Source organism: Dryobates pubescens, chromosome 14, assembly GCF_014839835.1.
Source record: "Dryobates pubescens isolate bDryPub1 chromosome 14, bDryPub1.pri, whole genome shotgun sequence".
Lineage (NCBI taxonomy): Eukaryota > Metazoa > Chordata > Aves > Piciformes > Picidae > Dryobates > Dryobates pubescens.
Genome location: NC_071625.1, coordinates 17,748,884 through 17,771,288, shown reverse-complemented (window position 1 = coordinate 17,771,288; position 22,405 = coordinate 17,748,884). Strand labels below are relative to the sequence as shown.

Below are 22,405 nucleotides of genomic sequence, written 5' to 3'. Positions count from 1 at the left end.
GAAATTTACTGGAAAAGTGTTAATGATGACAATTGAATCTATGGCTCATGGTTACTCCATGAAATTATGCACTCATTCTTTTCAAGGCTAATGTTAGCAGAACTCAAGTGACAACCTGAAGAGAAAACATTCTGACAGACTACAATACAACTGGCAGCATCAGGTCATAAAAGGCTCCAAGAATTGAATCCATGGTGACACAGGATTAAAAAGTGTTCATTCTTTTATGAGGCAAAAATCCATATTAGCTAACTGATAACAACATCACCAGGAACTTGTCTCTCTCATGTGATTAGCAAATATATATCTCAATGGGAGTGCTACCAAAAATTCCTTTTACAAGCTGTTTATTAAGCCCTAGGTTCTTTTGTGAATTTCTTGATGCTGCTCCTCACAACCAACAAGGCATGTAGAAAACAGCTTATAGCTTTGGTGTTGCTTAGCCTGGAGAAGAGAAGGCTCAGGGGAGACCTTATTGCTCTCTACAACTACCTGGAGGGAGGTTGTAGAAAGGCAGAGGTTGGTCTCTTCTCCCAGGCAACCAGCACCAGAACAAGAGGACACAGTCTCAAGCTGCGCCAGGGGAGGTTTAGGCTGGTTTATGTTTAGGAAGAAATTCTACACAGAGAGAGTGATTGCCCATTGGAATGGGCTGCCTGGGGAAGTGGTGGAGTCACCATCATTGGAGGTGTTTAGGAGGAGACTTGATAGGGTGCTTGGTTGCATGGTTTAGTTGATTAGGAGGTGTTGGTTGATGGGTTGGACGTGATGATCTCGAAGGTCTCTTCCAACCTGGTCTATTCTATTCTATTCTATTCTATTCTATTCTATTCCATTCCATTCCATTCCATTCCATTCCATTCCATTCCATTCCATTCCATTCTCTACCAGGATGGAGCCTGTAGGTAATGTGGAGGCTGCCAACCATACTGTGTAAGTTCTGTGCCTGTAGAACGGATCAAAGCAGGAATGTATGTGTAGGTACCTCGTAACTACTACAAGGTTAACCTGAAGGAATCAAATAATGTAAAGCAAAGACTCAGATGAAAATACGTTTTATAAAACAGTGTACTCACTCAGTTTTCTGAACAACAGGGAAGCTTCCAAGCCGTACATAAGCACTCTGAATTCCATTTTCTTTCATTCCAAAAATCTGTTTCACGCTGAACGAATCCATCAGGTCAAATCCTGTCCATCAAGCAAGTGTCAACATGAGACATTGACCAGGCAGGGGGACGTGTCTTCAACAGTACTTCGGTAGTTATCTTAGCCCACAAACACAACACTTCACAGATCAACCTTACTCTTGTTGGGAAAAGCCAGAACAAAATTCTGACATGGTCTAATCTGCTTAGTCAAAAAAAACACCAATTCAAACCCAAACATAAATTCAGCCATAACAAGCCCTGTAGAGATTAGAGCAGGGGTTTCCAGAAATCAATAGTTGTTTGCATTGTGCTAAAAGTGTACTGTAATTAGTTAATCTCTATGAAGAAAAATATACAGGTGCAGACTGAAACACTTATTTATAGAATCATAGAACCTTAGAATCATTTGGGTTGGTAGGAACTTTCAAAGATCATCTAGTCTAACCCCCCTGCCACAGGCAGGGATATCTTTTATTATACTAGGTTGCTCAAGGCCCCATCCAACCTGACTTTCAACATTTCAGGTGATGGGGCACCCACAGATTTTCTGGTCAACAAGTTCCAGTGTCTCACCACCCTCACAGCACTTTTCCCCCTGTCCCCCTTATCTCAAATCCCTCAGTTTAAAACTGTTGCTCCTTATCCTGTCACTATAGACCCTGGCAAAAACTCACTCTATCTTTCTTATAACCCCCTTTTATATATAGTAAGGTTACAATAAGGTTTCCCTGATGCCTCCTGTTCTCCAGGCTGAATATCCTGAACTTTCTCAGGCTTTCTTCACAGGAAAGGTGTTCCAGCCCTGTCACCACTTTTTGTGGCCTTCTCTGGACTCAGTCTCATAGGTCCATGTCTCTGTTGTAAATCATGTTTCTAAGACACTTTTGTGTCATTTTAACAGTAATATTACTGACAGATGCTCCCAAACCCAAACGGATTGTGGAGCTGGAGGCAAAGACTCTGCAAAAGGCAGGTTGTGAATGAATGAGCAGAGATTCTGTGGTTTATTTGGGCTATTCCAACCTTATGTCCCTCTCACACAAGCACAGTTACAGATACTAAGTCCTCAGTGTGTCATTCCAATACACCAACCAGTGATATTAGAACAGCTTCATTTGACAAATAGATTTTGAACTATGTGAGTGCTTTTAACGTCGTTCCGTCAGTGAACTCCTGAAACTTTTCTAGGACAAACATTTCCATGTGATGAAGTTAGATCCTAAGATTCTTGCATTTCTTAGTTTCTTCATGAATCTTTTAGGCTGAAAGCCATTTCAGGACTTGAAAAGAGTTGCAGAAGGAAAACACACCCACCTAATGATGTTATTCTTCAAATTTATATGAATAAATAGCTGCAAAATACCTGTGTGGTCCTTTCCCTAGGCAAATCAGAATGTGACAGCAGACAGCAAACAGAACAAAAAGCTCCCATCATGGAGCTATTTCTGAAGTAATAGCTTTTTTTTTTTTCCTGAGGAAATATAATCTTACTTGTTTGCAAAGACAGAAATGGTTGCCTAGTGCCAAGTTGAGGCCTTTTGTATTACACTAACTTTCATGGCTGTAAATAGCTTTTCTCTCCTGTCCACTCTATTTTCAGCTATTACTGGACACTCAGGTGGGCAAATGAGGCAGTTAAGATGCTCCAGTGGCTCATGGCTCCACCTCATAATCACTTTTGCAACAACTCTAGTGATACCCTCTTCTGACATACTATAATCAGCCCCAATTGCAGCTATAAATCTTAGCAAATAGACCCTACCAGAACAGGAGAGTTCCCTCCTAGCCATCATATCAAAAACAGTATGACCTGTCCATAGAAGCCCTCTCACAACTCATTTCACCAAGCAGTACACATCCCTCATTTACACCAGCCACAGAAAAGTAAGGAAGGCATATGAGCCTCACTGGCAATAAGAGACTGCACTGACTGGGAAAGGAAATGGTTAACTATTCACAGGAGCTGAGCTAACTCTTGCTAAGTTTCCCCATCATTAGCTCAGACTCAGATTTATTCTCTTCTTTCTCTGACAACTCTAACTAGCATTCATATCATGGGCAACTGTGAAGCTGTGCACAGTAGTATGTTTGGCATTTTTTACCCCTAAGATTTCCTATATTTCCTATCAACATGCCGTGTAGAAAGCCTAGCCTAAATAACACCATGAAACACATACAAGGTCATTAAAACTACTTTGCATGCAGGACTTGCTGTAATGAAAATAAGTCACACTTGCAACTTAGACTATCTCATTAGCATTCAGGATTGGAAAAGCACACAGTTAAATCATAATAGGATTTTTCATATTTGGGCTATGAATTGGCAAATTGCAAATTTCTTGCTCTATTTTTGATTAAAGAGTGAATGAAGGTTGTTCTTTCTAAAATGCCACGTAGGTCTACAAGAAAATTAATCCCTGGATGTGTCAGAGTCCACACTGAAAATCAGCAAATTATTTTGTTTTAATCACACTATTAATTTGCTCTGTGTCAAATTCAGATATTGCCCCCACTTTCCTTAGGGGGAGCTATGAAACAAAAAAATTCATGTTCACAGAGCACTCCACATTGGGTTAATCTGCCTAAATATCAGCTCTCTAGACAGGGTAGTAACAGAGGCGCTCATTCAGTCAGGCACAGAGAGTCAAAAGACCAGACATTTCAAGGGAAAGTTAAATCTCATACTAAAACTGGTGCCAAAAGTGGGTATTTCTCTCCACTGACATCAAGAAAGCTTAGAATGCTCAGGCTGCAAGCTAAACCTCAGCCAGTAAAGGTCTATAGTTGATGAGCTAACCTTTACTTTTACATACTCCATCGCCAACCAAAGCCCATTTAGATTACGGACACTGGCTGCTGAAGAATTTCAGTAGCATTACAGAAAATGTGGCATCACACTACACACTGAACAATGAAGAACTCTGCTGAGGATGAGCATCTTACCTGATTTTAGCTGTCTTAAAAGAAGGCAATTGATGTATGCAGATTGCCTTGGTTCTCTCGTGGGTCAGTGGAGAAATACAGAAAACAACTCATCACATCTGGCTCAAACCTATCTAAAGACAAGCTGAATTTGGCACTACCTATCTCCTTCCACTCAGAAAAAAAAACATGAGCTCATACAAACTACAGTTTTCAGACAGCTGAAGTCGGGTGAGATATCCTAATCACAAGGAATGCTCTCCATTTCGTGCAATGACTGAAGTAAAAGGGAAAAAAACATTAACTAATCACAAATAACTCATATTTACATTGTCTCATTTGGCACCAGGATTGAATAAAGACTGATGATTTTTAAATTTAGACTAGCAATGTCTTAAATTTGCTAGTCATTCCTGTGTTTGATTATTCCTGCATTTGGTCATTCCCTGCAAGAGTCTCCTTAAACAGCTACCTTTTCATTTCTAAATAGGAGGAGAAATAATTGAACATAAAATAGTTTAATTTGAGCTGAGAAATTAGTCAAGGCAAATTGCTCAGGGGGGCCTGTAAAAAAGACAGTTTGGGAAACTTCCAAACTTGTGCTTTAAAGTAACCTCTAAGATTATTTCAGCTGAAGGACAAGCAAAAATATATAGCATTTTAGTATTACTGTTGTTATTTTGTCTACTTCATGTGCCTGGAAGCACTTTAAATTATGTTCCTTTGATGACTTTAGGACTGGAACAGGGATTGTGAGGCAGACAGTCTTTAATTTAGTCTTGAACCACAATGTTAATGTAAAAAATATGCAATGCTCTAATCAGGAGGCTTGAACAGGATTTTTTTTTTACTGGGCAGTGTATGGCTGCTAACAGTGCAGGAGAAACAACTTGCTTAGATCTTTCCTCAAACATCTCCCTGGCCATTTTGTTTGTCATACAGCATTACTGAATGAAGTGACAACAACAATACAGGCTCCTTTGTTTTTTTCAGTACCAAGGAGGGACCAGTTTGTCAGATCCTACACATAGCTTCCCAATCTCTCCATAAGTGAAATGGGAAAGGACTTACCTACCTAATTAGAAAGGATAAAGCTACTGTTACCTATGATCACCGTGACCAAGCACAGGATGAAAAGGTGGGACTTTTCTGTTCTCAGCTGCTTTGATTCAAACTGTTTTTTTTCTGGTGTACCAGGGCAGGAGTAGTTGCCCAGTTGACTTATAAACTATTTAATCAGTAAAGCCATAAATATGGCAGTTAATAAGATGAATAATGGTCTTTGATCATAACCCTCATTATAGCTACTAAAACAATATGGGGCCACCAAAACCCTCTAACATGACTGCATCTCCTAAAACGCAGCTTACCCTAGTCTATTAACATTAAAATTAAAATGGTGACCTGAAAGAAAAGCTCAAATTCCTAACAGCATACTTGGCTTGAAAAGCAATTTCTTATGTACTGCTCTGATGATCAAATCAGCTGAATGTCCCTCTGCTTGAGAGTAATAACTCCCTTACAGGAAGCAGGCTGTTTTCCCAGAATCAGAAAACAAACTTGAACCTGCCTGTTACAGAGAGAAGATGGCAAAACTTGGCACTGGACAATTCCTACATCATCTAAGTTTTATACACAAGCAGATTTTTCTTATTGAAAAGATGTCCACTCATCACCCAACCACACCCAAAGGATGAACAAACAGCTCTGTACTTGTCCAGAATCCTATGACCTTTGTTTCAAAAGAATTATTCCAAGACCAGACTAAAGGGGCCATGTTTGGTTGCCCTGAGTATGAGCTGGATTTCTGCCTGGCTCCATTGAGGATCTGACACAGATCTGACACGGACAGCGTGGTGGCAGCTAATGTGCATGTTGAGATTTTCTTGTCTGTATTGTGTTCAGAGGCAAACATCCACCCCCTCACAAATCAAACCCCAGGAAACTAGTGCAACAATGGAAAGTTTAAATAGTCAGGGAAAAATAAAAAGAGCAGTGTGCACATTTTGAAAGTTTTCTCAAAGAAGGACAGAGCTATTAACAACTTCTTTAACCTGAAGAAATCTGAGCAAAGCCTTCTGCTCTCCATTCCCAAGAAGCTCAAAATAGCACTCACAGGGGGAATCACCAGGCTACTTCTAATTGTGAAAGTTTCTGGTGAGACAACAGCCTGGAGGGAAATTTGAAAACAGAAGAGAAAGAAATCAGGAAAGGCACTGGACATCAGAGCCTCAAGTGATGTGTGTGGAATCTATTTGTTATGGAGACTTCTAGCCACAAGTACTAATATAAAAAAAAAACCTTGCAAAACAAACAAACAAAAAAAACCCAAACAAAAAAAAAAAAAAAACCACCAGCTTTTGCAGGAAATGCTTCATACTTTGTTCTTGCTTAAGCTCTCAGCTAGACTATTAGCCTCCTCCATGTATTGATAGACTATCACTAGCCAAGATCAGGGAGGTTGTCATCAACTACTGGTTCTCTGAGACTTCTGAAATAGCAATCTGTGTTGCCTGTGATAAAACAGCATATGTTACTTCTACTGGAGGGAGGTCAATGGCAATAAGCTCTGTGGTAGACTAGAGTGGAGTATAAATTTCTAGGAAGAGTAGCATCACTTGGGAGCCTTTCAGCAAACACTTGATCTTCTCCAGTTTCTTGCCCAACATTCCTGCAGTCTTCAAAGTTAAGCTTTCCTGGATTGCCTGTGCTCACAAGGAAGATCCTGCATGCTCACTAGATCCTCAGCATCGCTTTCAATTCCTCCAGTATTGTCTGCAAGGCGTATTACCACTACAAAGAGCTCTTGAAAAATACTTAAAAAGTCACTACTTGGTTTTGCTGAAGTATTATAGGCAAGTGGCACCAAAATAAGAGGATTTTGCTAATTGTCTTCACTACAGTATTGAGCCCAAAATTGCAACTGACTGCACTGTATTGTCTGCTGATATATACCTTAAGATACACTTTCTCTGAAAATATACACTTTAAAAATAAGAGGGAAAAAAAAGTTACCATGTCATATTCTAAAGTTAAATAGTGTATCCAAACAGCTATGTCTGGCAATTAATTATTTGAAGCCATGGTGTAGGTGATGGATATTTTTCTTCAACTCTACCTAAACCTTTGGAATCCTTACCTTCCATGACATTCTAGGATGTAAACAGCTACTTCTGAACAGCCAAGATGCTTCTCAGTTCAGAGCTGGGATAGGAGTAAAAGTGTCTGAATCCTGAATCCTACTACTATTCATCATGTGCTGTTGTTATTGTTATAGGAGTTATCACCTGCTGCTTTTCTGACATTCCTTCCTCCACAGGAAATTAAATGCTGTCAAGAGCTAATGGAATATCAGATTTTAGGGATATCTTTAAGAGGTCACTGAAGTCTCATCTCCAAGGCTCTTCCACCACATTAGAATTACCCACATCCTTATCAGTACATCACTACTCAAACCATAGCAACTTGGCAAGAAGTAACATTTAGGAGGGTTAATACTAGGGTTAATTTAGAAGAGTTAATACTGATGCTATCATCTTTCAGTGTCCTAGTCTTTCTGGCATGCTGGCAGGAGGCAGACAGAAAGCCCTTATCCTCTTTTGGTGACCAGCTGCTTGGGTGAGCGAGACACCTATGATGGCAACACTGGGGTCAACGTCAAAGTAGCCAGACACTGCAACTTCACATTGTCCAAGAATCCCTGTGGGGCAAACAGGCATCAATTATTTGCTCACGGTAATCTAAACAACAGGTTAGGTGAGAGTCCTAAAGTTCAGGTACTGTTTAGGTCTGTCTGACTGTGAATGAGGGGTTTGAAAGAAGATTCTTGGCTGGACTAATTTTTATTCTAACTCTCTGTGGCTGCCAAAATAAGTGATTTCCAAAGACTTAAAACAGATAGGAATTCTCTGTTCTTGCACTGGTTTATTTCTCTCTGGTTCACCTCTTCAGCAAACCCAAAAGAGGCAGCAGCTTATTTTTTTGAATGGATAATTCACCCCACATCCAGCACTCTCAGCTAAACAGCTTGATTTAACATCATCAGCTCATAGTATTTATCTGACTTCAGTCCTGCATTAAGGACAGCGCCTCTGGAGGAACAAACCAGAGAGATTTACTGCTTGCCCACATGCATGGAGTAGTGTGGGGAGTGAAAGGGTTGCACAAGTCATTAAAAAAAATAACTTGCTGTATTTCACAAGCAGCTTGCAAGGGAATTTTGAAATTATATGATTTTACAAGGCCTATAGATTAAAGAGTCTCAGGAGCAATTTTTAAGAGGTTCTTACTACTAATCAGTTCTCCTTTCTTTCCACAGATGTTAAAGTTGGGATTTAAGTGGGACACAGGAAAGATAACACTTCAAGAAAGATAAAGTAAGTAAAATTAATCCAGTAAGAAAATTAATCCAAAGAGACAGTAAAAGAGAAAGAGAGAGAGAGAGGTCAAAACCACAAGCAAATAAATGAATACAAGGTTATAACCACACCACCTGGTGGAAAGGGCTCTTGTAATCTAACCCCCAGCCTGCTGTAAAAACAGGAAATACATATATCTACAGTGACTGCCTCCGAGGTAGCATCTTTCAACACCTGTTCTCATGTTAATGACATACCACTTGATGTGATGCATTGTTCTGTTTATCTACATCAGTCCTCTCTTACCTGTTGGCCTCTCAGGTTTTGGACAATTGCAAGTGGCATATTGAATGACATTAAAAGCTGGTTTTGACACTGATCTTTTTGCCTCATTACTGAAGGTTTTTCTGTGTTGAAGTCATTCTCTATTTTCTCAGTGATGAACATTTGGCTTAGTGCCATGGGCCCTCTTTCAGCTTCTTTCCTGCTCCAGTGATTTACAAGATTAAACAGAGGTTCATTATTCCTTTGATCTCCTTGTATGCCACATAGGCTTGCACCAGCTGAACTTAACCAGGACTGTTTGTATTAGATTCTGATTTTAATTAGTTCCTCTGTTTTGAAGCTACCTTTTGGGTTCCTCAAGCCCTAAGGTGCTCTGTGTTCCTCTAGAAAGCCATAAAATGGCATAATTACAAACTCATCACTTGGGATAGCAGTGGGGAGGAAAGGACTCTACACATCTTTGAGTAAAGATTTTGCTATTATCACCCAAGGATGCTTTATGACATAAATCAGAGAAAAATGACAGTGGGTAAGTGTGTATAAGACCAGAGTGTTAGGACAGATAAATTCAACGTAACTAGCAACAATTATTTCTTGCTTGTACAAGAAGCTAGTATTATTTTTAGGATAAGAAAATGTATTTGAGGAAAAACACCTTGCTGAGACATAAATGCCTTGTAATGCTACTATTCAGGCTATAGGTAAACCTGCATCAAGATGTTATTCATTAAAATAAAATTATTCTCTTTAATTTTACATGCTGTGAGCAAGACCTTGTATGAAAACAGGTAGGGACTACTCTCTAAGAGACTGTGATTGTTACATTATGCCAGATGATCAGTACAAAATAGATTACGGATACACAAAATAGATTATGGATACACCAAAACCTGGCCACAGCTGTCATCAGGGACCATTCAACTAAAGTGATCTAATTCCAAGCATTATGGAGACTGAATATGCAACTTCTTCCCATCATGTGTGGGAATAGTCAAAAAAGCTCTCACTGACAAATAATCTACAGGATTCTTTCTCCAGACCCTTCTTTTTCATCAACCTCTTTTTTTAATTAGAATTAATCTAAAATATTTGGATCAAGAAATATCTGGAAATGGTTCATGGTTAGCCTAATTATTAGTCTTTTTATAGCCACAAGACTGGTTGCTTTTTGGGCTATGTATAGTAAAATACTGAATTTATTTCCTTTTAATCAACCTCAAATGTACTGGAATAAGAAAAAATTCTGGCTTGTTTAACTTCTGGGAGAAAGCAAACACTATCATTTAAAAACAAACAAAAACTTTAGGGATAAATATATCTTAATATTCTTTAATATGCAGACAGATCTCAAATTTTCATGTGCACAGTCTTGTGCATGATTAACACTTCTAAAGTCTTTTATGTTAATGCAAAAGTCAAAATTTGTCACTGCTGGATTCAAACCAGGGAGAGTCTTTCACAGGAACCACTCAGCTGTTACCATTTTTCTGCAGTACCAGAGTCTAAAGTAATTTCAGCATTTGCTCTCCATGTTTCATGCTGTTAATGAACAGCTCAGCCAGACTACCAGCTCCAACAAAGATCTGATGCCTATCATCACTCAGGTCATTCGCAGTGTCCGAAGTCCAATGAGGTCCAGGATATGCATCTCTGACCACACTAGGGAATAGATTCATTTAGAACATGAGGTTTCAAATCAAGGAACTCTTCAACCATGCTCTGTTGGTGACAGCGAAATTATGCATCCTCTGCAGGATGGTTGTTTTCAGGCTTCTAGTCCAGACACGCACTTTAGGGGCAACCAACTCCCTGTTAGGGTGACTGTACACTTTCACTTCTTGATCCCAGTTTTCTTGGAGTTACTGGATATTAAAAAGTCCTTGAGAATAGGTGCAAATTGTGGCAACCTCTGGAAAACTTTAAAGAACTTTAAAATACAATGATCTAGGCTATAATATTAACTATTGCACAGTACATACACTTCTAGAAAACAAAACTAAAAGGGAATTGTAAGGTCACCTGCTCTGAAGATATTTCACCTACCAGCCCAGAGAGTGAATCCACCCTACAGCAGAAGTCAAATCATTTTCTCCAGCTCACAAGAGACTGGAATGGCTCTTGGGACTACCAATACAGGTCAACTGTTAACTTTCCTTATTTATTTCCCATGGAGACACAGCAGCTATAACCAGATGCATGTATCTCAGGAGCCTTATTTCGAATTCAGCTCTCCAAATCCTTAGAGAATGGAGAACACAGCACTTAAGACAGTACTAAATACTCTTTATGAGATTTTATATAGGAGACTTCCTAGGGCAAGCGTAGGGAGGAGAAAGAAATAAGCTCTTAGCCCTAACCCCATTATCTTCAGTTAGTAACAGGTCACTGCAAAATGTGACAGCAAAGTGACTATGCCATGGCACAGTAAAGCTTCATCCTTCTGTCTCATCTTCCACAAATACAAAGCTGCATCCAGTCCTACCTATACAGAGGTAACACTGAGGATGGAGAGGAGAGTAGCTGGTATCCACGTGAATAACTAGCTTCACCATCATTGTGTATGTGCAGTCCTTGCTGGTGACCACTGCATCTGTGCTTTTACTTTCAGAAGACAATGATCTGTTACAAACCTCTGCAGCTATTCATGCATTTGCCACTTGCCTCTCAGGAGCTTCCCAAGGAGACCATGTGAGGGACAATACAGACTGCCAAGTCTGCAAAAGGAGCAAAATGCTCATCACAGAGGCACCACAAAAAAACCCCAACACAACCTTTGTCCCCAGGAGGACACCAGTCTAATGTGCCCATTCTGCAGGTACAACAGCCTGGGCACTCCAATTTCCTTCTGCTACCACGTGTTTTAGTGGGCAAACATAAATAGTCCCAGGGATGTTGTAATTAGTCACTGGCGTCTCTGGAATGTGAACCCTGTGCTGCAAACTGCAGGACATTGGAGACATGTGGACAGTTAAACACAGCTACTGCAGTCTATAATTGTAGGGTACTAGTTTTACAACCAGTGCCTCTATCGTAAGATGCCCAAATATTCTTTACAGAACTACAGAAAAACACAGAGGTCATAAATACACTGGACTTTTGCTTATTTGCACATGGAAGTTTCTGATATGGGGAAGAGAGTTAGAGGTTGAGGTCAAATTGTGGTTCAGCCCACAGAGCAGTTTCTTAGATACAGTCTGACTACTTAAGAGTTAAGAGTCAGGGCTTTTATGTTCCTCCCTTGCCCCATTAACACCATCCAGTGTGGGATGTGTAGTGTGATGTAGCAGTTGGAAGTCTCTCTCCCCAGGGTTGACTTTTCTTAGTATTTTTCAGGTATCATTGCAGGTCTGTCTTCACTTATGTGGCAGATTTCCTCTGAAAACAGCAGTCAGTATCTGCTGAGGGTTATTATCTCCTCTGGTGGATACTGTTGAGGACTCGAGCTCAGCCTATTTTTAATTCTAGGAATGCAGATTTCTGCAATCAAATTCCATGTCCTGCAGGTCTAGATTAAAATGCAAATAATTCAGATGTGATGCTTTAAAACTTCAAGAAGTATAATTCATTTTTGCTAACTTTCATATGTTGCTTTGATTCAATATAATGGCTCATAAAAATACACAAGAGGCACATCTTCAGGGTGTAAAATGTTATCATTGTGTTTTCCTGCCTGGTTGTGATTAATAGCAGGCCAAGTTCCTTTGTTAAATGCTGATGGAACCAAAACGAAAATTCGGCAATATAAAAGGTACAACTAGAGTTTTGCTTTGAATACTTCAGGGCAGATGAGTTAAATTCTCTGTTGTCTTCATTTCTTGATTAGGGGGAAAAAAAAGAAGAAAGGTATCCATAAGGATGCAGCAAGGGATTTCTTGCTTTCTTTTGAAATTCCCTATGTGATCTCTAATGCATGCAGCAACATTTATATTCTAAATGTATGTGTTATGAACTGTTAAGCAGATGCTGCTTCACTGCCAACATTTGTATCTGTAGTAGAGTAAAGCTGCCTATATATTCTTCCCTCATGCAATCCCATTTCACTGTGGCAGCCCTTATTGAATGCTACAGCTAGTGACTTTTTATTTAAATGCTGTGACACCAGAGGGTCATAGAGTACAATCCTCTGCTATGAGAGAACTCATGGCTATCGATCACTATTTGTCTCCATTACTACTACTTCCCCACTTGCTCCAGTACTTCATACCTCTGACAGTTTGAAACCTTCTTCTAATGTCTTGAATGTATGCCTTAAACAATTGACACCCATTTCTTATTATACCATTTGTCCTTTAACATGAGTGATTTCCCTATCTCCCTCCAGGTATTCTCTTGTTCTATTTGCAAAAAGCAATAGTATCTCCTCTTTCCACTTGCACACTGCAAGATTAACCAAGCCCAGTGTTTTAGTCTTCTGTTTGAAATACTGTCTCTGGCTCCTGAACACACTGATATAGCTCCTTAAGGCCAAATCCATCTTTCCTGGGCTATGGAGATTTGCTCAGAATTTTCTAGATAAGCTGTAACCACAGAATTCCAAACCCTTAGGAATTCTTCCCTATCTCTACAAGATGTGATTTACCTTGTCCAGTGATGACCTCTGCCTTTTTACCCAGCAGTACAGCACCGTGATTTATAAACCTCTGCTGACTAAGACATCATCAGTTCCAGAGTATGAGTTTATGGCACAAAGTTCTGTTAATAGATCTACACATCCTGTAACAAGCCTTTTAAACTAACAGTCCTGAGTCAGTTGTAAAAACTCCTAGATTTTTTAGGTGAACCAGTTCCTCCTTCAAAGATATTCTGATCCCAATCTATATAGGGGTATTTCACAGAGATTAGATCCAAAACTAGACAATGAGGAGGTCTGCCACTGTCCCTTTCCTAGAAACTTCATCATTATCTCCCTGATAGACAGTTACTGCCTCACTTTACATTTATTAACCTTGACCCTGTTTCACTTTAGCAGTGACTTCCAATACAGTATTGTATCAAATGTTTGTAGACAACCAAACAAATGAGATTTACTTAGTTCTCTATGTCTAAAGAAATAAAACTAACCAGAACTAACCAGTCTCTTAAAAGAAAAATATCAGTATCTTTTCCTTGTCTGAGACAGAGAAGAGGCATTTAATCTGAGAAGCTTTTTTATGCAGCCTCCCCTGTCACAAAAAAACCACATGTACTGCTACTTCCACTCTATGGGGCTGCACTTTGCATCCACCTAGACACAAATTTGTGCAAGATGTAGCTATGAAGTTGTGCGTTGGATCCTGTTGGAAAAACATCCGTTTTGGTTGTCATTAAACTTCCACACGGACCACAAGACAGGTGCTAACCTCAGATTCATGACAGTACAAGGACCTGGGTAGTAGTGGAACAGACTCCATTTCAGTGCTGTCACTGGTGAATCCATAGAATTCCCAGAGCTGAATCACTGTCGTAAGTGTGAGGTAGCAGGAGGCAGGCTGCTCCTCAAAACTGAAATGCATCCCTCTTTGGGGCAGAATACAAAAGTCTTTCAGCAACAACTAGCAGGACAACACATCCCTTGAGATGAGGAACGAGTGTATTAAGCCAACAGAAATTTTCCAGGTACTGGCTGGGAGAACGCAATGATTTTCTGTTTGAATTGGACCCAGGGGCAGTAAGAAAATGCTGTAGAGTATGTGTGGTTTACATAAGGAGTGGAACAGCATGTGGTCCTATACTGATGCATCTCCAGCAGCTCAATGACCTTTAGCAGGCTCACAATACCCTTTTTTTTTTTTTTTTTTCCAGAGAAGAGGCACACAGAGAAATAAATCAAAAGCCTTCTACACATTCTCTTGTTTTGGTGGAGAGAGGCCAGTGATAGAAGTTTAATTAAATAGTGTAACAATCCTGTTATTAAGTCGCTGCATGGTACAGTGAGCATTTACATCTCACAGTGAACGGAAGTTCCCTAGGTCAAATAATGCCAGCCCTATACTATCAGACTAACCAGGGGAAGAGACATGCTGCAATAATGGAAATTCTGTTTAGATATTAGGGAAATAAAAATATTCAGTGTGATAGCAGCCATACTGGAACAGCTGCCCTGAGGACCTGTGGAACGTCCATCTTTGGAGATTCTCTAACCCAACTGTACAAGGCCCTGAACACCCTGTTCTAACTTCAAAGTAACATTGAAGTAAGGCCTGCTTTTAGTATGATGACTTCCACAGGACTCTTCCAGCCTGAACTAGCCTACAAATCTAAGATAGTAAATTCATGTTTAAATTAAAACACTGAATATTGACTTACCTTCTAGGAGGGATGTGGGATCTCAAAAGAAAAAAAAAGTCAACAACTTTACAGAGGAGCACAATTAGACAGACATACATACATACATGGATATACATGCATATGTGCATCTACAACTCACTGCTCCAAACTTTTGCACAAGGTCTGAAGTGGCATTCTTGTCCTTTACTCTGATTAACAGAAGATATACTTTTGAAGCCAGATAAAAGCATAGAGTCTATTAATTAGAACTTCAATTATAGTTCAGATAAACACAAACTAGTCATAGGCAGCCATTCACACCTCCATTCATCTGAAAGGATCAGACAGAAGATGACCATCTGAGAAAGGACATAATCCTACTGATTTTGAGCAGCAGCTTCCACTGCAAATAGGTTTATTCAGAATGAGTAGGGCTATTTGCTGAATAGCTTTACTGTTTGCACAGCCAAGTGACAGGAGGACTGCCAGAAGAGGTTAATGTAAGATCTAGCAATAGAAAGAAGTTAAAAATGGGTGTTTGAGGATTATGAGTTTGTGTGTAACAACCAGAAAAGGTGTTACCCCCCTACATTATCACAGGCTTAGATGTAATCAGACTGCAGTCAAAATAATCTATCTACAGACAACACAGTTGAAACTGATATTTTGTGCAGACAGTTAAAATCCCCCAAGGAAAAAACTCAGAGCGAGTAACAAAGCTGTCAGATATTGACCACTTCTGCTCATAATCAAGCTGCAGAAGAGTCTCTGGCCTCCCACTGCAGTTCTTGGGTCAGTCAGAGATATTCCCAGTCCATCCTTGATTGACAGGTTTGCTCTGCCAAGAGCTCAGTCTTGGAGCACTAGAAGAGAGACACAGCCCACACATATATCTGACAGATTAAGTCCTTCATCAGGATAGAAAGATATATCAGAACTCAGAGAAAGCAAAGACATCACCAGACAGGCTTTCCTCTTGATCTTTCACCAGGATTTCAGAAAAGATGTTTCTTCTTGGGATGTTGGGTTTTTTTTCCTTTTGGCTTTGTTTTCTTATATATGCATGTGTACGAATTTCTTCAGTGGTAATTACCATTGTGCTTGGATGTCCCACAGCAATCACAGATCAAATAAATGGACATTAAAACTCAACAAACATGGATTAGTTAGGGGGAAAAAAAAGTCACCTCCAAGAATTATTGCATTTTTCTATCCACTACACTAAACTCCACTGTCTTTTTAATTTGCTGCCATAGCAAAAGAAAGTTCATGATTAATTTGCTGTCAACTGTCAACAGATAACTCTTTTCAGGCCCACAGTTTCTAATATACTTCTCCATCACTGGTTTTGTGTTGAATTAAAAAATTCCAACTAGGGAAGGTGTAATGAACCCAAACATAACTGCATTTCACAGATGTACAACAGAAAAGTGTGTCTCTTTACCTGGAATTTCATCAGTCTCCCCATCAGTGTGTTTGAATCGATCTCCTTCCACGTGGACATTTGGGCACAGGACATCTGAAAAGCAAAAGAACCAGTACACAATTATCACAAGTAAGAACACCATTTGGAAGCTATAGAGCTATGTTTATCCTGGAGAAGAGGAGGCTCGGGGGACACCTTATTGCCATCTACAACTACCTGAAGGGTGGTTGTAGCCAGGTGTGGGTTGGTCTCTTCTCCCAGGCAACCAGCACCAGAACAAGAGGACACAGTCTCAAGCTGCACCAGGGGAGGTTTAGGCTGGATGTTAGGAAGAAATTCTTCACAGATACTGGATGAGGCACTCAGTGACATGGTTCAGTTGATTAGACGGTGCTGGGTAATAGGTTGGACTCGGTGAACTCAAAGGTCCTTTTCAACCTGGTTAATTCTGTATTCTGGAAGGGTTTGTCCAACACACACACACATTGTCCCACTGCAATAAGTCTGTTCTAAATTTCTGCATGTTCTAAACACCCATCCTCTATCCCATCCCCTAACCACATGCTAGGCAAGAGATCCAGTAGACCAAGTCTGGGTTTGAGACACTTTTTGCTAACTGATCAGTCAAAAAAGAGTAGATGATCCCTTCCCTCAGATGGGACATCTCTCTGGGTTTTTCTCTTTCATCAGTCTGTCAATCTGCATAAAAGTCACAAAAAATAAAGAAAATAGAGAATATGATTCCACTCTCAGACTGGATGGAAGGGAAGATCTGAGGGCCAGGCTGATACTAGAATGCTGCTCAAACTTTTCAGAAAGGTCAACTCCTACTCAGAAAAACCTCAAACCTAACATGCTAAGACAGGAAAGGGAATTCAGAGCACACAATGATGAAGGTCTCATTACAAGCCAGTGTCAGTGACAAAACATGAAGCCTACTCTCCTGTATCTCACTGTATTACACATGATTCTCCTGATAATACTTCTTCAAGACGTGATGACTTATGTATCTGCTCCTTGAGTTTGTTCCAACAGAAAGCAGAGTTAAATATGACTAAATGTTGAAGATTATCCACCCCTGCTCACAGGTTTCAAAACAATCATGAAAATACCCAGCCTTTGTCAGTCATTTCTCATGCCCCCAATTAGTGTCAACACAAGCACAGGTAAATGCTTTTGTGCAGTGAACTGTCTATTCATCCACCTCTTTTCTGCCATATCTTTGAAGCAACATTTATTTATGCTTTGTTTTCCCAGATCAATAGGTAATTGCAGACTTGTAAACAATGGGGACAGGTAGCTCAAGGATTCAGTTTAATGAGAATATAAAAATGAGCCTCTGATATTTCACCACTTGCACAGCTCCAAATTTATGTCCTTTCTCTGATTTAAAGAACAGCCAGGTGAGAACAGCCAAGTCTCATTGCTTCATTTGCCCAGCTGCCCACATGATAATACATATATCCTCATCTTGATGCATAAGGATTTTAGCATCATCTCCACCTGGTGTCTAGTATGTTATTCCTTCAGCATCATTAACTGTTGTACTTGTAAAAGAGTGGAGAGGGATGGGGAGCCAGGAGCAGAAGGCAAGGCAACGCACTCACTGATGCAGAACAATCTCACAGGGCTTTCTGAACACATTCTACAGAAGGTCTACTTGAATTCTTTGTGAAGCTACACCCAAAACTGTGAGAGAAAAACTACATTTCTGAGGACACTATCAGCCTATATCTCAGCCTGACCCTCAGTAAAAAAATCCAATAACTGTTTGGTTACGCCTAGCAATGAAAGCAGATAATTTTTCCTTCTTTATTACACTAATGACTTTTTGGTCCAGATTGTCAACTGCAGATGAGGCACTTTCAGCTCAGTAGAAAGAGTACTGTAAAAGTCATTGCCCAAAGCCCCGACAGACAATGCAGCAATCAGAAGCAAACACAACCACACCTTTGCTGCAGCAGTGGAAGAGAGAAGAGACTGATTACTCATGGAAGTGTGTCTTTGCTAGGGAATTCAGATTTTCTTTGGGGGTTCTGCTTCAATAGATAAAATTCAGGCTAATTACATTTTTGGGTTTGGGGTTTTTTTTCACCCTATCAGGAGCCAATACTGATTGAGGCATAGGGTCACTTCATGTAAATTGTAGCCCAAGCTCTCTTTTGTTCCCTGATGCATACTGTTTTGAAAGCCATGTCTTAACATTAGACATGTAAAACCATGTGGGAGTTTCCTCTCCCTCAGAGGTCTACACATTTCCCTACACAATAAGGGAGCTCTCTGCTAAGGAAACTTCAGAAACTGAAAACCGTGGAATTACAGAATTTCAGTTGGAAAATAACTTTAAGATCAGAGAGTTTCATAAAGTCCAACCATTATCTAACTGTGCCAAATCTGGTGATTAACCATCTCCCTCAGCACCATATCTAAATGTTTTAAACCATTAAGACTTGCAAGAGCCAAAGTTAGCCCACCTCCATTCTCATTCAAAACTAAGCTATACTGACAAAACATTTGCTTACAAGTGTCAAATGCCCAATGTAGATGTGACAATGATCCTTTAAATTTTAGCTTTGCTAACAATGAATGTTCTTATGATTACAGGCACTGTAGTGCAGTTAACAGCACTTCTGAGCCCCAGTCTTGGAGCTGGAAGATGCAAGGCTATGCATTAAAATAACAAACTGAAGAAATCAAAATGAGCAAGATTTCCCCAAATATAATAATAAACAAATGGAAGGTAAGACTAAAACCACAAAAATGTCATTCATATGTGCAGGACTCAAGAGATATATAGGGAAGAATAAAGCACAGCAGTGCAACTCTTCACACAACAGGAAGGTAATGTCTGAATTATACATATATAAATTATCACTCCAATCTTTAATGACATCACACATCCTCCACCAATTAGAAAGAATCATGGCTTCCCAGCAGGGAACTATGAGCTAGAGAAATCTTCCTGTCCTTTTGGAAGGACAACTATATAGCAAACTCTTGCACTCGGACTTGATACAGAACTGTATTGCCACAAAAAGTAGAAACATCAATGTTAATAATATTAGTCTCTTCTTCCAGCTCTGTCTGTTAAATACCATATTAGCTCTTAAAGAACTGTAGCCTCACTGTGTCCTTTATTTTACAAATGCCCTGTTCTCCTTTCTACTTCTTGAATCTATGGTGCAAGCATAAATTGTCCACAAGGGGGATAAAAATGCTCACTTTCCAGCTACAGAATAATTCACAGAGGCACAAAAGAGTTTAGTGCTTTACCATCCATGATAGCAGCACATCTACTTGTGTTCAAAGGATGATGCACCAGACTGACAGCACGTTAATCGGTCCCAACCAACGATCGGGTTTCATTTCTACACCTAGGAGTGAATTCATAGGAAAGGAAAGACAAAAGCTGGTCCTCTCCTGTTGAGCCTTTCTGTGAGATACCTGATATGGGTGAACATTCTATCATCAAAGAAGAATGTTTCTGGCTATTCTTTCTGCTATTGCCAAACAAGACTTTGAGCAACCACTCACAGTTCTTGAAGGATTTGCAGCAATGAGCATCCACCACAAACAGCAGAAAGAGTAATAAAGTCTGCAGCTATTTCCCTGCTAATTTGTAAACACTTACAGATTTATAAAAGAGAAAATACAACTGACTGACCTGAGCTTTCAACCTCTAGGCCTTGTTACATCCTCTCTGGCCACGTCATCTATATAAACCTGCAGTTGCTTTCAAATACATGCACTTTAAAGCTACTTCCTTGTCCCTGACTTTATGTGATAGTCTCTCAATCCTTTTCTTTATCCACTCATTTTTTTTCAGAAAAGATTTTGCATTCATGGCCATGTGGTTCATGGAAATTTTTTATTGCACCAGAAATGCTATATATCCCCTCTAAAGCTGCACTAAAGATGATGACTTTCCACTGACACCTGCTACATGAGATCAGTCAGATCTTAATCCAGTGTAGAGTGTGACTTTTTAATGCAAATGACATTCACTATGCAACAACGACTAAGAACAAATGTATTATATCTACAGAGTTGTATTGTATCTACAGAGTTACCATATCAACCAAACTATAACTTTCCACAGAAAAAAATTAGTTCTGTTAGAGATGACCTCTTTCTCATAAAATGATAGTTCTTGAATAGGGATACATAATAATTCTCATTCTGTAATACTTTATTGACTGGCTTCAGCAAAAGTGATTATGATTTTTTTTTTGTGGGTGAGAACAGGCAAAGCCATCTATAGCCACATATATGAATCATTTTTCATTTTTTAATAGTGATACATTATCATCATTTCAAAGTCCCATAATTACTGTTGTACTAGGAAGTTATATATGCATATGTTGCAGACAACACTACAAGTGGTGTGGTTCACAAACTGGAGAGAAGGAATGCAATACGGAGGGACCTGGGCAAGCAGGGCAAGCACATATTAACTTCAGGAGGCCAAGTGCAAGGTCCTGCACCTGGGTTGGGGCTACCTTCAGTATCAATATAGGCTGGGGAATGAAGAGATTCAGAGCAGACCTGCAGAGAAGGAAAGAAAGAAAGAAAAAGGAAGAAAGAAAAAGGAAGAAAGAAAAGGAAGAAAGAAAAGGAAAGAAGGAAGGAAGGAAGGAAGGAAGGAAGGAAGGAAGGAAGGAAGGAAGGAAGGAAGGAAGGAAGGAAGGAAGGAAGGAAGGAAGGAAGGAAGGAAGGAAGGAAGGAAGGAAGGAAGGAAGGAAGGAAGGAAGGAAGGAAGGAAGGAAGGAAGGAAGGAAGGAAGGAAGGAAGGAAGGAAGGAAGGAAGGAAGGAAGGAAGGAAGGAAGGAAGGAAGGAAGGAAGGAAGGAGGAAAGAAAGGAGCACAAGGAAAAGGTGGAAAGGCAAAGAGAAAAGAGATAATTTGACAGAAAGATTCATTGAAGGTCTATAAGCATGCAAACAGATAAATGATTTTGTACTGTAGTGGGCTATTAAATCTGTCAGACACTCTATTGAAACTGAAGCAAAACAGATTGAAATCATAAAGCACTTTTTCTTTTCTGACATTTCTTTTTTCCACACATGGAATGGCTTATATGAGGAGGACATGAGGCTCTTCCTCTTCTGAGGACTCCAGTGTGTACATCTGCCTCAGGGCTGAACAGTAACTCCACCAGACCCCAAGGATTGGTAACGCATGGGGTATCTTCACAGCCTGCGTTGCTGCAGGAGCTCATACTGATGATTTATGGTGCCTCACCTTCACCCCACAAGTTTATGAATCTCCATTTCTATTTGTACCATGGGAAAAGCATAATCACTAGAATAAACTGCATTCTCCATGAGTCTGCTCATGAGTAGCTGCTTTCTAAAACATCATTTTTGAAGGCAACTTCTTCACTTGTAAAGTTTGATAAAAGTCACAGCATCATGTCTGTTATAACAGTCTCCAGCCGGGATCCTGCTGATCCTGCGCCCCTAAGGATTTTATAATAAAATACCTTCCCTGTAAAGTGCTTAAATGCAAACACAAGTTTCCAGTTCTCCACCCTTTTGTCCTTAGGATTCTACTGAAATAGTTTCTTTATTTTCTTTTTCATTCTTTCAAAAATAAATAAGCCCTCAGCTGCCAAGGGCTCCTCCAGGGATTTGTGTATAATGAATGCTGAACACGTGTAGCTGTCAAGTTACTCAAGAATAAAGTACAGAGGTGAGAATAAAAACACAGGAAGGTTAAAGCAAACATTATTTTTACCACTATTTTTTTTCCCAAACAATATTTTACAATTCTGGAATCTCAGCAGCACCCAGTGCATTGCCAGACATTCAGCTACTCTGCATCTCTATCATTGTTACATTCCTGCAACAGAAGTGCAATATTCCCAACAAATGTGTTTGAGTTTTTTCTCATTCCCTGACATCAATCTTTAGCCCACCATAAGTTCTATCCATGGTAAGGAAATAGCCCCACAAATGCAGCCCTCTTTAAAAGCTGTACCTCAAAATATTAGACCAGACTTCAAAATATTTGCAGGGAAT

The 22,405-nt window shown here is 39.8% G+C and overlaps 1 protein-coding gene across 1 annotated transcript in view; it reads right to left on the bottom strand.

Moving 5' to 3' along the window:
* The window catches only part of COL22A1 (collagen type XXII alpha 1 chain), a 212,536-nt gene that overhangs the window by 133,365 nt on the left and 56,766 nt on the right, over nucleotides 1-22,405 (bottom strand). The window contains exons 4-5 of the mRNA XM_054167371.1: nucleotides 16,404-16,478; nucleotides 1,077-1,188 (exon numbers count right to left, since the gene is read on the bottom strand). Of these exons, the coding sequence (XP_054023346.1) occupies nucleotides 1,077-1,188; nucleotides 16,404-16,478 (187 nt within the window). The remainder of the gene's footprint in view (nucleotides 1-1,076; nucleotides 1,189-16,403; nucleotides 16,479-22,405) is intronic.